This window comes from Primulina huaijiensis, chromosome 7 (assembly GCF_012295235.1).
Source record: "Primulina huaijiensis isolate GDHJ02 chromosome 7, ASM1229523v2, whole genome shotgun sequence".
In the NCBI taxonomy this organism is placed as follows: Eukaryota; Viridiplantae; Streptophyta; class Magnoliopsida; order Lamiales; family Gesneriaceae; genus Primulina; species Primulina huaijiensis.
This window is the reverse complement of record NC_133312.1, coordinates 2,383,632-2,399,917: the sequence shown is the minus strand read 5'-3', so window position 1 is coordinate 2,399,917 and position 16,286 is coordinate 2,383,632. Positions and strand designations below refer to the sequence as shown.

General features: G+C 35.9%; 1 protein-coding gene across 2 annotated transcripts; it reads right to left on the bottom strand.

Annotated features, from left to right (window-relative positions):
• Positions 1 to 178: 178 nt before the first annotated feature.
• On the bottom strand, positions 179 to 16,039 carry LOC140980736 (sister chromatid cohesion protein PDS5 homolog A). Of its 2 annotated transcripts, none has more exons than XM_073446776.1 (33): positions 15,810 to 16,039; positions 13,940 to 14,143; positions 13,677 to 13,858; positions 12,630 to 12,756; positions 12,327 to 12,545; positions 11,876 to 12,092; positions 11,654 to 11,799; positions 11,413 to 11,558; positions 10,944 to 11,093; positions 10,742 to 10,826; positions 10,492 to 10,683; positions 10,203 to 10,385; positions 9,448 to 9,602; positions 9,243 to 9,369; positions 8,953 to 9,102; positions 8,811 to 8,870; positions 8,596 to 8,732; positions 8,351 to 8,468; positions 8,114 to 8,245; positions 7,787 to 7,986; positions 5,907 to 6,063; positions 5,595 to 5,741; positions 4,591 to 4,671; positions 3,892 to 4,518; positions 3,700 to 3,804; positions 3,079 to 3,146; positions 2,465 to 2,516; positions 2,263 to 2,349; positions 2,116 to 2,153; positions 1,596 to 1,658; positions 1,360 to 1,514; positions 737 to 1,098; positions 179 to 645 (listed from the first exon to the last, which is right to left on the bottom strand). In XM_073446776.1, the coding sequence occupies exons 1-33, from the start codon at positions 15,903 to 15,905 to the stop codon at positions 613 to 615; spliced, it is 5,001 nt and encodes a 1,666-aa protein (XP_073302877.1). In that variant the 5' UTR covers positions 15,906 to 16,039; the 3' UTR covers positions 179 to 612. The 2 variants fall into 2 exon arrangements, with proteins under 2 accessions (XP_073302877.1, XP_073302878.1); XM_073446777.1 differs by having other exon boundaries at positions 10,778 to 10,826.
• Positions 16,040 to 16,286: the final 247 nt, after the last annotated feature.

Here is a 16,286-nt window from a genome sequence, read left to right as displayed (position 1 = left end):
TTTCTTTTATTGTATTGAACTTATTTTAACGTTCGACTCAAGTCCAAAAAACATCTAGGACAGGTTTGAAAAGTCGCCACTTTAATACTCAGCTTCTCTGAAATTTACAATTTCATGTTATAAGCTAAAAGCTCACACAAACATCAAAAAACTGTTTTAAATGTCCTTTGGAAAAGAAAAAGAAAAGCTGACTTATTAAAACGCAGTACAAAACAGGTCTGAGCTTGTGATAAAGTGCACGCGTATACCAGAATAAATAATTCTCAAATACTTGGAAGTAACCTAATTTTGATGAATTTTGGATTTACATTCAATCAGGAAACTCAGTTACATAGACGACTAAGGTACCACGATCTTTTGATGTACACAGATCTCACAAGTTACAAATACATAAACTCAATTGCCATAACCAACTGCAGACAAAGTGCTCTAGGAATGAAAACTTCTATCCTATAACCTGAACGTCTATGGTGTGTTTTAATCTACAGCAAAGAAATTGCGGGTAAATTTATATCTGTCACCGGTTCAGCAGCGTTATCTCTTAAAGTCAATTTACCTACTGCATAATGAATACTGAATTGCAGAAGCAGGTTAACTATTATCTGCATGGCCTTATTTTTTCCCAGCACGCTGTTTCCACGTACTCTGCATTCAAACAAAAGAAGATTAGCATACAAGGGTCAATACAGAAAAAAATGCATGACGCTCAGAGCATAGAGCTGAAGTTGAGGAGCACCAGAGTCTCATCATCAGAAAGCTCGGCATCAGCAAGAGAAGTAGGTGATTTCTTGTCAGCTTCATCTGTGAGTGCAGGACCATCCATGGTGTCCGTTTCTTCATCTTCTTGTCCAGATTGTTCTTTGATCTTATCTAGATGCTTCATGTCTGAAGAAGAAACTGCTTCATGATCAGATCCATCAGCATCGAGTCGAGATCCACCAATACGATCACTCTGAGTGTCTTCAGAATCATTTTCTTCCTCTTTGGGCTCTTCTGCATCACGTGAACCCTTCTCACCATCTTCCAGTTGTTTAATGTCCTTGTTAGACGGCTTCTCCGCGGCTAAAATCTTACCAGATTTTTCATTCAGCTCCTGCTCTAAATAGTTTTGAAACAACAGGAAGAAAAAGTCAATAGAGAAGGTCAAACCTGTAAAAACTTAACTGAGAAAAATAAGCAAAATGCACAACAAGAAGACCTGTATTGGTAAAGTGACAGTTTTTTAATCTAGGTAGGTACTTATCATAACAAAACAAGTGAGATAAAATCAAGTATTTGCCAAAAGGAACCGTCAAATATTACAAAATTGGTTTTGCTAAACTTTTGAATATACAATCGGCAAACAGTTTGATTCTTCACCTGAATCTGATTCAGTCATGGACGGTTTGGAAAATTCAAGATTTGTAACATCTGGGCTTCCCCCACTTCCCATAGAAGATTTGATCTTCAACAAAGTCTTTTGCTTTGGACTTTTGCGTGGAGTTCTTTTCCCTCTGACCTGAGATGATGGAGATCTGCAAATCCATAGAATTACATAATCTAGTGACAAAGCAAAGAAGTATTTTTAGACTGCTGGATAGCGATAACCAACTTACTTTTCTTCAGCCTTTTTCTCCAGTTTTATGCTTCCTGTAGCTTTGCTTTTCTTCCCAGATGATCTGCAAAGCAAACAAACTGAGAACACATCCAAGTATCTAGCCTCTTGCAGCATAATAAGCAGTAAGCACGCTCAAAGAAGTATACAAATGATCGACTAAACAAACATGACCCAAAAAATGTGTAAGAGGCTTTCTCATTCCTAATTCCACGGCTAGAAAGATGCTTGACAAAGGCTCAGTTTCCTATGCATCATTAACTGTGTTTTAAAATAAATATAGAACTAAAATCCTGCAGTGCTCTTGGATCTGTGGGGGGACATAAGGGTGGCTCAAAATCCACCAAGGGCAACTTGAACTTCAGCTATTGTTATTCGTAGTCGCAAAAAATTTCCCCAGAACACAAACGTTTAAAGTCAAACACTCATAAACAGAAATTGATGGAGAGGGGGAGATGGACCATTGAATGTGCATTACAAAAGCATCAATGTCTGTAAATAATTATGATGGCAACACTTACGCTCCTTTAGGATGAGAGCTCTTTGATGAACTAGATCGCTGCACATGATGTTGAAGACATTGTTAGGTTATGTGCAAGAAGGTTTACTTGACAGAATCAATAATTGAAGAACTCTCATAGGAAAAAATAGTTAGAAGATTGTTAGACCTTGTCAGCTTTTTTGCCATTATCAACAAGTTCCCAACGTTCTTTGTCTAATCTAAGAACTTCCACATCTCCATCCTCGTATAAAATCTTCAAACCGAAATGATCAAAAAAAGAATTATTATCATGATATTCTAGCAAGAAAACAGGAAAATAAATCTACAATAGGTACAAGATAACGAGGCGCACTCAAAATGCAACTTACCACGTGTTTCTTTTTCTCCGTATCAAAAGATTTCACAATACCTTCGTAAAACCTATTAAAAGTCATAAGGACAACGTCAGGAACAATTTGAGGATTGCACTTAAAAGTGCTGAATGGAAAATCTATCCGACCAACATGAAACTTTGACAACAGACCGTCAAGTTTATGCCGACACACTCTTGATGGGTGAGATAGTTAAAAAGGCCATCACATAAAGTGGAGCAGAGGTAAAAAAAAATGACATAGAAGTTCATATTTGGATAAGTGTATGTAAATCATGGTAACTGAACCTGGCAGATGATCGTGCAGCTATAGAATGATAAACCGCAAAGAAAATGATGCGCCCAATTCCTCCTCAATTTCTTACTTATAAATGAAGGTCAGTGGTGCTATGAGCCAATGAGGTTTAACAAGGCTTGGTGCTAATAATATTCTCAGAACAAATTCGAAGAGGGTTAATATGTTGACTGATTCTGAGGAAACACTTCAGGAGTGTTAATATCACAAGGAGAATGTTCTGATGCTCACCAAAAGAATGACATCCCAATTCCCTTATCTCTGGAAACACAATCGTGAAATGTAGATCATAGAAACAAACAAAATCAAGAACTTACTGCTTATCCATTGGCCACCAAACTTTTATTGTGCAACCAATTAAATCCTCCATGGAACTTCGGTTGTCCTGGATTAAAGAACAAAGCAGAAACCAGATTAAGTAGATAAGTTAAACAGAAGTTATGATTTCTTTTAACAGATGCAGTAAGAAATTTAAAAATTCTCAGAAATATATCTGGGAAAAAGAAAAGATTTATCATCCACATACACCATTGATTCAAAAAAAGTCAAGTTCAACGCAGTCGTGGATCCTAGGATTCTGAAAAATTCAACCAAGTCTTTGACCAGGGATCGGGAGAATTCCCAGAACCACCAGTCGAACCATGAGCGTGGGGGAAACTTGCTTCCTTAAAAGACAGCCCAGGCTGAACTACGATATGAGCAACAGATTAACTAAATGCTTCACATAAGAAAGCATGCTGTGCATTTGATCGATTAAATGTGTTTCCCACCACTCATTGGTGCATGTGCTAGGTTTCATATCTCATACATATTCTATTTTAGAGTACCAGTAAATTATAACATTAAAGTAGGAGGAAGTAAGTTTGGAAACATAACATGCTTGCATTCACACATAAACCATCTTACAAGAAAAAGCACAGAAGATAGGACAAAGCAACCTTTTGTAACACTGTGACACTTTTTTCTTTTTGCTTCTTCACAGATCCCAGCTTGGAATAATTAGTTCGGTGTGGGCTAGAAGAATCTGTGACTTTCTTACGCTTCTGCAGCATATTAAGGAAAAGTGAGATGAAGAAATAATAATCATGAAGTATCATGCATTCTAGAAAATTCATCAGTGTAGTGCATACTTTTGCATCAACACTGGATTTATCAAATGCCTCATCATCTCCGTAGGTTCGTTTACTTTTCTGCTTTGACACAGAGCTTGGTTTATTTTTTATACAAGCAACTAACAACTCTGATTCTGGAGGTTCGGAAGTTTTTTCTTGCATAGAATGATCTTCTGAGCTACTTGGAAGTTCCTTATCAATTTTGTTTGAGAAATTAACAATCTCTTCCTGATTTCCATCAGTATGCCCCTTGGAATCTTTTGAAGTGATTGCTGAACGAGACTTGTGAGCTTGAGCAGATGATGATCTCCGACGTTTAGGGACAGGAACATTGGTTGTTTCACCTAACATTGATTTCCTCTTTTGAAGCTTTTGGCCGCTTCTCTTTTTGTTAACATATTCATGTCCATTGCTTGATTCCAACTTGCTACTTGTACCAATATCAGAATTTATTTCCTCAACCATCTTCAGGATATCCAAATTACTCCCTTTTGCTGCTTCAGCAGGCGAAGACTCGCTCTTCACCTCTTTTCTCGTCTTTGCTATTTTGGCCTTCAGACGTTTCATCAACTTGCCCAATGGCATTTCACTGCCCTCACTGTCAGTGTCCTTCATGATATCATCCTCAGCAATTTCTGAGTTAATCTGAAGTTGAAAGACTTACTTTAGTTAATTGAAAAAGATACTGTCCGTTAAACCACTGCATAGAACTCTTACAATTCCATTAGCTTCCAGTTTGATTGATTCAAAGTGAGCCAATACACTATCCTCAGCCAACCAAGTTTTCACTTCACCAACCTAGCACACAATAGCATGAGAGATCATCATAAAGCTAAATTTTCACCTAGTCGGTGTAAATAAATAAAAACAACATTCATCAATGGAAAGAGCACTTGAAAAAGTAATGACTCCTAATAATCACATTCCTGAATGTGACTTAAGTGCACATTTTCTACTGTTATAGGTATAATGGATTCCACTCGAATTAATGCTTTCAAATTATCCTTAGAAGTTCTCCACTTCAACAACCGCAAATCATTTTAATGATCTTCGATATAATATAACCTTTTGAAACATATACATCCTTAAGGGGACCTGAATTGTGTGTTCCTGTGGATATCTCAGAAATAAAGAAACCTCAAAATATATCAGTAACAACATCACGTTCCTACATAATACTTCCAGAAAATTAACAAATTTCAGACCTTGTAATGCTGTTGGCAAAACAAACAACTCATGCACAAGAGAGAATCAAGGCAGCACACCACATGATAACAGCTTAATTATTCAATATTTACATTATAAATGAGCTGAAAATCAGACTTTCACGCAGAGACTTAGAGGAGTACCAAATGCCCAAAATAAAATTAAACATGGAGAGAAAAATTCAAGCTGGTAATTTCACTTGACAACTCAACGGAAATGTAGTAGATGACACTAGTTAGCAAAACTTAGGAGCACAAAAGCAACATAAAAAAATGTAGAGCTTTGGTTGTTAGCATAAACCTAACTAGATCGTTGTTGCTCCAAATTACTACTATTAAGAACATAGGAAACCAATTGTAACTCAGTATGGCGACTGAGAGAAATTTCATTAAAAAAAAACTTGCTTCAGATCTAAATATATCCTAGCATGGAGAAGGAAACAGTAATCACCTTACTATTCATTAATCTCATTATGGGGATGACAAGTATAGAAAAGAGAGTTTAATCACACATACCAGTGAGTCACCATCTTCTTTCTTCTCGACCAATTTATAAAGCACGGGAGGTAGGGTCACTGAAGCACTTGAGTTTTGAGGGTCTATTTCTTTTGAAGCTAACCTCTTGATAATTGACATTCCGAAATCGCACAAAGCATACAAGTTCTGTAACATATAATGTCAAATTATAACTAGCATTAGAACAACAATAAACCTCACAAGCATTCTCACCAAAGCATGCTTCTCATTTTATTTTTATAATCTGACTCTCAAATTTCTTTCGTCAGTTACAGCATTAAAAGAAAAACTCCATAATTCTCGATAGCGAACCTTGGATTTAGTTGAATCAAAAGCATCCTCAGAGCACTTGATTTGTAGAAAAATTGAATTCAACAATGAAGTGCTCTCCTTGTCCTTGCTGATACTGACTTCAGACTTACCATCTCCATCTCCATGCACCAGCATAGACAGGAACAAATATAGCTGCCTGAAACAGATAAAATATAAACAAAATGCATGTAAAACTCCACTCACAACCATAACAATGCAAGTATGTCATAGTTTTGTTATTGCTGCAATTTAATGGGACACGCATCGATTCTTATTGCATACATCTCATGCATTTCCACGAGAATATGAATTACAGTTCTTTCAGTAAACAAACATAATGAATGGCAAAGTGAACAGTAGGATTAAGACCATCTGTGGTTTAGCCAAATGTGTTCTTGGATTGAAGCCAAGTGCATGCCATACAATTAATGGATGCATACTTGCCATATTTAGTAAGGTCCTGAATTGCATAACTTTCACATGCATCTGTTTTGTAACTACTTCGACCATATTCCTATTAGTAATATCGGTTACATTCCAACGCACGTCAGCAACTAATCTGGTTCAAGAAAGCGAAAAATAATACCACATATCAAACTGAAACATAATTGTTATATATACACATTAATGAAAGCACTTTTTTTTAGTGATTCCACTCACAATGTTGCACTCCTTTTTTGAACCACAAAACTTCAACATCGGAAAACAACAACAACAACAATAATATAAGGAATACCTCACTACTCTTAGCCCTAGGCATGATAGAAGACACTTTTCACAACTATCCACAGTTCCAAACATGCATACCACAAGGCATATCATAAAATTTTATGGGTATTTGCTTTTTGGTAATTTGGGTATAAGAAACCAATTTTGGTATCCTTTTTCTCACAGAGGTAGAAGGGATCACTACACCTTATCGTTCCAAGTAGCAAATTATTTATTTTACAGTCAATTTCACTCTTCCATCAAATAGAGTATAACTTATCAAGGTCAACCCTAGTAAGTAATCTAAATAATCTACATCAGCACTTTACAACATTAACAATTGAAAGTTCTATATCTTTCAAAGTTAATTATTGTCTATGCGATGACTTTCTGTTTACAACCAGCCAAATGTTGTTGGAAATCGAAAGGCCCACAGAAATCGGCACTACTCTGTCAGAATCACCTTTTAGAATCCTCAGCATTTGCCATAAGGCTGTAAAAGTTGCTTTTAAGAGTTAAAAATAATCACAAAATACATCTGTTTCTAATTTAATATAATAACTTGACCACAATGGATTGTATCTAAATCATGTAATACGTCATTCTACCATGATAAAGTAAAACAAATCTCGACTATTGTTTTTATCTACGGCCATTGGGTTTCAATGGTTTTGTAATCCCTTTATCAAAAAATCGTTAATCAAATGTCATACAAAATCTTATGACACATACGAGAAGCTAATAATAATGTCAGCTAAAAGTATTGGCGTTAGTTGCAAGTGATTATACTTTAAATCCAAAAATACCAAAACAAAAGTTCACAAAGACCGATTTGATGATTTTTAAAAAATGTTACACATGTTTCTAAATACCTCAACACATGAGTTCACATGGACATATCAAATTCATAAATCTATAATGGATTTAAAAATCTATGTGAATCCACAAGCGAAAATTCAAAGAAAAAGAGTCGATACGAATGCAGCAACCATAGAAAGAGGTAGAAATTTCAGCACGAAAACCACTAGCTCACTTCTAATGCCAAAAGTTTGATTATTCACAACAAGTCTTCAAATAAATAATTAGAAAATACATATTCTTTATATGAACTGTTTTAACTTCTTTGAGTGACAAACCATCATTGAAAATCATTAATGTCAATCCAAAAATACCTGTACAAAAGTTCAAATTCTTTGACATCTTTGCATTCATCAACATTAGGAAATGTAGGATGATGAGCAAGGGAATGGACCACATATGGAAGAATATATTCTGGATAATATTGTGAAGATAATCCATCAGTCTGTGAGAGAATTTGGCGTGCTCTGCTTTGCCAACACATCTGAATGATATCATTCAAATTGCGTTTGTTCTGCCAAACATATGAGAATTCCATTAAATGATTTCACGACATGAATGTGCTAAGGTGCAGGTTCGTATTTATGTATCTACATAGATTAAAAAACACAATAAACATTAAAGATTGAAACTGCACATACCTCTTCCAAATCAGACTGCTGGGAAGTAAAATCAAGCAGGAAGGCACATGCATACTTGGGATCTAAAATTCTGTCTTTCACATATTGATGAACCTTGTTGAGAAGTAGTCTCTTTACCTCAGGAAAACCATCCTACAAACACCACCGACTGAAGGAATGAGAAAAACATCTCTTTAAGGTAGCAACAACTAGGAAAGAAATCCACATGAAACCAAATATTCCATGCAAATACTTCACCTCCGATGTTCTCAACGTCAGATAAAAGACATCAACGGGAATTTTATGCTCCCAGTGTTTTGATAGGCGAAGCACAGCTTTTGCCGCAGCAAGCTTCAGATGCGCCATCTCAACCAAACTGCATTGCAAAAAAAAAAAACCCAATATCAACTAGAAGTTTTTAAGAAATCCTAGGTTAGAAAGAGTAAAATTGCAGGACCACCACCTCCGTATAAAAATTCTTATACGCTATACTGCCTAATTACCTTGATTTAATATCCCTTGAGTATTCACCAAATGTAAGTATATTCTTGAGGATTAGAACAAGGTCATCAATACCAGAACGAAGGTGAGCATCTTTGACGGGCAAATAGCTCTTGACCAAAGCTTTAACCCCAAAAATCTATACACAATTCCAATGCATGTGTGAGCGGTATGAACAATATTTAACTGCTGAAAGACAATAATATGGAAAAAAGACCTTTAAGGAACAAAGTTCACTTCTACCATCCCAAGAATCATTTGTCTGGTCTCCTGCTACCTGAGAGAGGTGGACATTTTACAAGAAATTCTTAAAATAAAAGAGAATATCGTGTGCGAAATTCTTATCTGAAAAGGCATACTTGGCTGCACTCCAGGATGTTTTCCTTAATGAACTTTTCAACTTCCCTTTCTCTTGTTTCAAACACTGGCATAGCAGCTTGAGCTATGCACCCAAGAGACTGGAGTACAGCAGGTAAATGCGACTTATCTTCAAGCATATCAACCAGCCTCTATTTATTTGACCCAAAATCACAGACTGAACCATCAATATTTACCAAAAATCACGTGCAAAAAATAACAGCATAAACTAGAATAGAGAAGGCGGATGGAAACAGGACAAGATAATAGACTAACATAAGTAAATGGAAACCTTGTAAAGAACAGAAAGTGACATAAGCCCATCATCTTTTGTAATCGATGCCAGGGCATGGACAGCATATTTGGCCTGCCTTCGGCTACCCTCAATGCATATGCGCTCGAGAATAAGGTCTAATGACCTATAAACAGAAGTACATCATTTAAAAAAGCACAAAATAAAATGAAGATCGATGCAAGACACATGGTATGATACAGACCTTGACGAAACTCCCAGTTGTTCACGGATAGTTCCCCCAGCCTTTGCAAGAATATGCAAAGTGCCTTCCTTTATTATTTCATTGTCATCCTCGAGAAGATGTACCAAATCTTCTTCTATTCCAGCAAGCATTGAAGGACAAAAACGTGCAAGAATCTAATCATGGCATCATAAAAAAAGCATTTCAAAATCCGAAGTTACAAAAATAGTTTGGAGTAAGAAGCACAAAATACCGATGTAAAATATTTTCCTTTGGCAGTGGACTTAAAAAAACATAGTTAATTTTTTCCCTTGGACGTTCCATGGTTATAAAAGAGATTCATAATGAGTTTCAAGCCAAAACAGAAAATCAAAGAGTGGCATCTATAAGAATTTCATTTAAAATGAACATGATAAACGCATATCAGCTCACAAATAGTTTATTTTGTGGTTTGCTGCCAGCCAACAAACCAATACGAGCATGAGAAATATTATAGAATATTTACGCATGAAGAGTTTTAAGCAATTTCAATGTAACACATGGATAAGCAACTGAATGGAGATGGCCCTTGCAATCTACTTGATGCAGACTCATGTGTACTGGTTCACGACTTGATAGTGATAGTTCAAATTAGGTACGGGCACACATGCATTTAAGCCATTTTCTGTCCCCCTATATAATTAGCATGAAAGATATACCAAAGTGTAAACATCATTGTATCATGAAACATTTAATATCTATATACTCACACACAGAATCATCATAATGAATCGTACCACTAGTATCGTCATGCAGGCCAAAATCAACTCATTACTCCCAGACGATTTTTGTACACCAGCCTCCAGAAGGATTTCTCTAACATGATCCTTGTTGAAAAGTAAACACGAACATTTCAAAGAAAGACTGCCCAGAAATTCGTAAAGCCGATGCTTTGGGCCAAGGACGCCCAGTAAATCATCCTGTGTGGAATTGAAAAAGCCAGAGAAGCCCTCACACATTGGTTTGCAAACATTTCTATGTTAAATCCATTTTTAAAAAAGATTTCAACATCAGAAAATATCTCACCCGTGAACTACAGGCTTGAAGCCAGTCAGTCTTCGGATCAAGAAGCTGTGTCAAATTTTTCCATACGTTGGAATCTTTTAATTGGTCGAGAAGCTGAAAATTCTCCTCTGCCCTTGCTGGATCGATGAAATAGCGGGACATAACACGGAAACAGAACATGACCTTTTTTTGAAGCTCCGTCACATCACCTTCCTAAATATAAGTAAATAGTTAATATTGTTTACCAAAGACCTTCGATGATATTACTAACCGAGAAATCAGATAAGGATAACTCATTATCGGAAACCTGAGACGACGGTCTAAGGGATATGTACTTCTGCATCTCTTGCTGCAATCTACAACACAATTAATAATCCCATGAAACCACCAGCTAATATTTCATGGAGATTTAACACAATCTAATGTTTATCCACAAAAGCCTAAAAAAACAAAGGGACTTAGGGAGGGCAGACCTTTGTTTCTGCTCCAAAATCTTCTCAAGAGCCTTAACCTCAACTTTGTCAAATCCAGAGAAGATCCTTATCCAATTTAACACCTTATCTTTAACGGAAAAGTCATCTGGGAACAAGGAAAGAGATAGGATCGGTTCAACTATATCTGACCTGCAAGAAAGATTAGGACAGTCAGCATGACATAAAAATAGAAAATCTGCAAGGCAACAATTATCAGCCGCCTGGTATATCATCTAACCTATGTACCCACGTTTCCTTCAGTAGTCCGAATCTAAATAACAACTCCGTGATTTATCATAAGATGGTGCCGTGAAGACGGTTGTTAAAATAACAAACGTCATAGTTCATTCATAAGGAGTTGATTACTGAACATGGAAATTTATTTGAAAACTTTTATTCGGGCCCTTTATACACTTCCTATCAATTAACAAAAAACTAAATCCACTGCAACCACAAACCAGCAAGTTACCTAAAATCTTTATCATAAAAGCATCTCAATACTTTTCCAAAAATCCAATCATACTCAACATTCTTTGTTGAGTCACTGGACTTGTCAATGCAAGATGCTCTGTAGATGTCAGCTAACCTCTCTAGAGTATATCTTTTTACCAGAATCTGCACATGCATAGCAAAAATAATTGAAAAATGAGAAATGCAGTGGCAAAATCTGAACCACCAAAAGGATGGACATAAAAATTAATCATACATACAGATTTATCTCGAAGGCGTTCTGCTACCAGCTTGATAGTTTCAACAGGAATAGATGATAGGGCACGACATGACACATCACAAACAACACAGACAACTTGTTTACGAACATTTTCATCATAATCCAACAATCGATCACTGAGTGCAGCTGGAAAATATAGAATAGTAAGAATTAAATACAACAAAATTACATAATTGTCAACAGATGTAACAAAATTCCTTACATATTATTTGAGGAGCTTCGACTCGTGAAGGATTTGCGAGAAGAAAAGTCTTGACATGCTCAAGGACAGACATTCTAACCTCCACCACTCTATCAGTCATCCTTTTCAAAAACTCCAAAAACACAGGCTGGAACGACTCAGAAATAGTAGATCCTGGCAGAGTAAAGAGGTCGCCCACTAATCCCACTGCTTTCAAACGAACGTCCAGTTGATCACTCTGTTGATGTCAAACATATCCAACAATGACATGTAGAAGATCTATGAAAATAACTCTAAAAACAGATACCCATCACAATCATTAGTAACTGATGCTTACTCTAAAACAATAATACAGATGGCATGCCCTCAAATTCAGAAAGAAAAACATAATCTGGCGAGTAATTGCATTCTGAACATTTTGTTTGCCAATATAGAACAGGGTAAAAGCACAAACGAATTCGAGTATTATTACCAGAAGCTCTCCAGTAAGATAAGGAACAACTCCGGATAAGATTTGAGGAGCACAACGGTAAACATCATAGAGTACTCCGTGATAATTAATCTCAGAATTCAGGAACTTCTTGTCGCCAGACATTGATGAAATAAGAAACTGCTTTATGCCAGGTTCCAATTTTCCCGCACAATGCTCTATGACATTCATAGCAAGCCTCCTCGCGGCTGAGCTTATGTTCTAGCAACAAAAGTTCCAAAGTTTAACTCTTTTTGAAAAGGCATTCAAATTGGTGAACTTTCTGTGAGGAAAAAACTTAATTACCTCCTTGTTCGGGCCTAAAGCAGACAGTATAATAAGTAAAAGGTTCTCGGGCACATCTTCACTTTCTTCAAAGAGAACCTCCATAATTGTCTGCATTGAAGTCAAAGCATTCTCAGGATGCTCATCACTGCATGCGAATTGAAAACACATCCTTAAGTCAAAACGCATCATAAAGCCATCATAAACCATCCACATAATTATCTCAAAAGTTGTAACTTTGTTTTAATGAAAATTTTCAGGAATCAAATTCTGTATAGCAATGTTTAAAGTTAAATTCATGCTGCAAAGGACAAATGTATTCATTTTTTTAGCAATAAATTTCAAACTATGATCTAAGTTTAAATGCACCGTATAATTTTGACAGCATCATATATCTCTTTCTGCTTTTACAACAGGTTTGAGAACTTTGCAATGAAAAGGATATCTTTAGATCTCCCCCACATCCACCCCAAACCCCGAGGCAGTGAACATCCAAATAGAATGTCCAGAAAGTTATTTTAATTAATTTAACCAGTAGCTATCACACACAACGAAACAGATATAAATTAGTTAACACCTTTTCTCATCCCCGCTCAGGTCTTTGCAGACAACAAGTAGCATGTACCATAAATCAACATGTTTTTCAAAATGTTCAACTACTGAAAACTTTTCTATGATAAATCAAGGTAGGCGCATCTATCAACGAACAAAGAAAGTTAACAAAACAATCAAGAGGCACAGAATTTCATTTTGTGCACAGGTATGAAACATTCAAAAAACATAACATACTTTGTCTGAAATGGAACATATTTTTCAAAATATTCAACATTTAAACTGAAAACTTTTATATGATAAATCAAGGTAGGTGCATCTATCAATGAAGAAAGAAAGTTTACAAACAATCAAGAGGCGCATCTCATTTTGTGCATAGGTATGTTATATCTAAAAAACATAACATGCTTTGTCTGAAATGGATCAACATTCATAGAGAAATAATAAGCTGTAAGAGCCACGTGAATAGACATGATTTGACTGCCGATAGAGATCTCAATATCAAATGTACCGTACCTAGTAACTTTGAAGAAAGTATTGAACATTTCATTTACAAGATCATCACATTCAAGATCCAGCATCACGACACAGGATCTATATCTTGCCAATGTTTCAAGAATTACTACTCTCCTTCCAAATGATGGGCCGTTTATATCATTTAATCCACTGAAAGTACCCACAATCAACTCAAAAATATCCTGTAATAGATTAAAGAGCAATCGATAAGAATATCCTCAAGTTGATAGCTCTATTCGCTCGTTATTTTAAGTGAGATGTACCTTTAGAACATCATCATCATAAGGAGCCTCTGGTGCAGTAATTCGAGTTATTTCACAGATACATACAGCTACAAATAACTTAACTTCTCGATCTTGATGCTTTATAAGTTCTGGCTTGGCGATAGAAGTTAAAAAAGCATCCATAGACTCCATTATAGGCTTTGGTGGTGACTGATCTAGTTCAGAAAGACATGATGCACCTTGCTGCATGTGAAGGAGAGACAGTTGTCATTGTTATTATGCAACGCAATCAGTTGAGAGTGCAAATAACTTAACCCACACAACTGACACAAAACACTTCCAGTTAAAGTCCATCAGAGTCGAGTAAAATTTTAAGTTTGTGAAACCAAATTTGTGGGGCATGCAAAACCAAAGGTAATCATAAAATTTATCTGTTTAAATATATATACAGAATACAAGGATGAGTGGACATCTCCGGTTCAAAAGTGTAGCCACAGATAGGAAATTAAAAATCAAAATTTCAGAAGTTAGAAGTCACTATGTCAAGTAGAGCATTGATACAGAATTTCACTGAAAAAATAGACTTGTGGAAGGGGATAACAAAAATGAGTGTGTAACTAGATATATGACCACAGATGATAAAAGAGCTCAAAATATTCTTGAGACACTTGAATACTTGATTATAAAAGCCCAACATATCTCGATACTATGCTAAATTATAAAGACGTCTAGTTCATCGTCCACACTAAACCATATCAATTTCCAAAATAAAATACTGGAATAGGGTCACATGAGGCTTTCATGAAATACAAGACTTTCCATTCTACAAGACTTTTATTTGGTCCATTTCATTATTGTTATTTTTCGGCAGGGAATGAAGCAATAAACTTTAAGGCTGCATGTTGATATATGATAATGCAGTTTAACTAAACAATCAATCCACTTATGCTTGACTGTTTTACCTCCTATCCATTCATCAGGAATTTCTATGACTCAAAATGCGATAACGAACACTGAATTAATTATATGAGAACCAACACTACGTTAATTGTACACGAACAATCACTAAAATCGACTGTCAGTAACCAGCATAGGTCCTTTCAAAAAAAGAAGGTATTTGTACAACACTAGCTATAAGTATGCTTCTATGCAGAAGTGTTCATATTCTCCACAGTTTCGCATAAATGCACATATGCACAAGCACCACACAGAAAAATTTGGGAAGGCAGTTTTGAAGAGAATAACTGCAGAATCAATTGATTTTACTTGTACACAATCACGTGTTTTAAAAAGTCTCTGAATAAAACAAAGGCATATATAAAAATTACTAGTAAAATCTAGCCCAAAATAAGAAGATTTACTACTGGTAATATTATTCAAACTTAATATTTTTGCAAAGATGAAGCTTTCTGCCTTCAGTCCCCGGAAAACCTAATTCTCACGGTTATTTTGAGACTTAAGAAAAAAATTCAAACTTTCTGCTCCCATCCCCCACCACCACCCAAAAAGAAGAAGGACAAAATAAAATGAGAGAAACAAAATGCTCAGATTCAGACCCTATGAACAAACGTGACTGAACCCCAACAATCACCGAGTCAGGCTCTATCAAAACACCAGCATGCTCCTGCAAGTTGACCTAATGGGCATACAAGAATGGATGACCACAACACGACAGAAATTTCAAATTTGAAATACACCCCACCACGAAAAATTAAGCTGAATAGTTCCCGAAGGAACCCTAATTCGCTAGCAATTTCACCAAGTCTTAACTTTCAAAATGAAACAAACATAAATCCACAAATATAACTTAGCACGAAAAACGCCAAAAACCACATAAAAAAACATGCGTCCACCATAATTCAAATGCAACCGAGGCATTTAAATTGCAAAAAATAAAACTTTTTTTTACCTTCAAGACCTTAATGAGAGCGTCTTTAGAAGCTGGAGGACTTTCCAGCTTCGCACCCAGCTCTCTCAGCTGCTGTTGCAGCTGCTTGGGAGTCATGGAATTCAAAGTTTCTCACACCTTGGAGTCTCGATTAGCAGGATTCACTGCGTTTTTTTAGTGTGTTCTGCTGTGTGTGTGAATTGGGGCTTTTTGTGGGACGTTTCTAACAAGTGAAAAGATCGGTCCTTCAGGGGTTGCACAACCCACAGTTAAAGTCGATATTTAATTTTGAGCCGTTTTGCATTTACGACCTTCTAATTTATGTTATTTGCACTTTCAACCTCGCGTCTTTTCTCTCTCTCTCTCTTAAAAAAAATCATATAACATTTATTTTTAATCTGTTTCTCGTTAATCCTAAAGATAATAATTATTACTGTGACAGTAATGTTAATTACATTTAGCTTGTGAGTTTAATTATATATGACGTATGTGATATAT

What these genes read in the sequence shown, in the direction of transcription:
- LOC140980736 (XM_073446776.1), bottom strand. Translation starts at nt 15,905, where the DNA reads ATGACTCCCAAGCAGCTGCAACAGCAGCTGAGAGAGCTGGGTGCGAAG. An exon ending in TTCAAGCCTGTAGTTCACGG is followed by an intron (nt 10,386 to 10,491) that starts GTGAGATATTTT and finishes AATTCCACACAG; the next exon opens with GATGATTTACTGGGCGTCCT. An exon ending in TCAAGGGATATTAAATCAAG is followed by an intron (nt 8,469 to 8,595) that starts GTAATTAGGCAG and finishes TTTGCAATGCAG; the next exon opens with TTTGGTTGAGATGGCGCATC.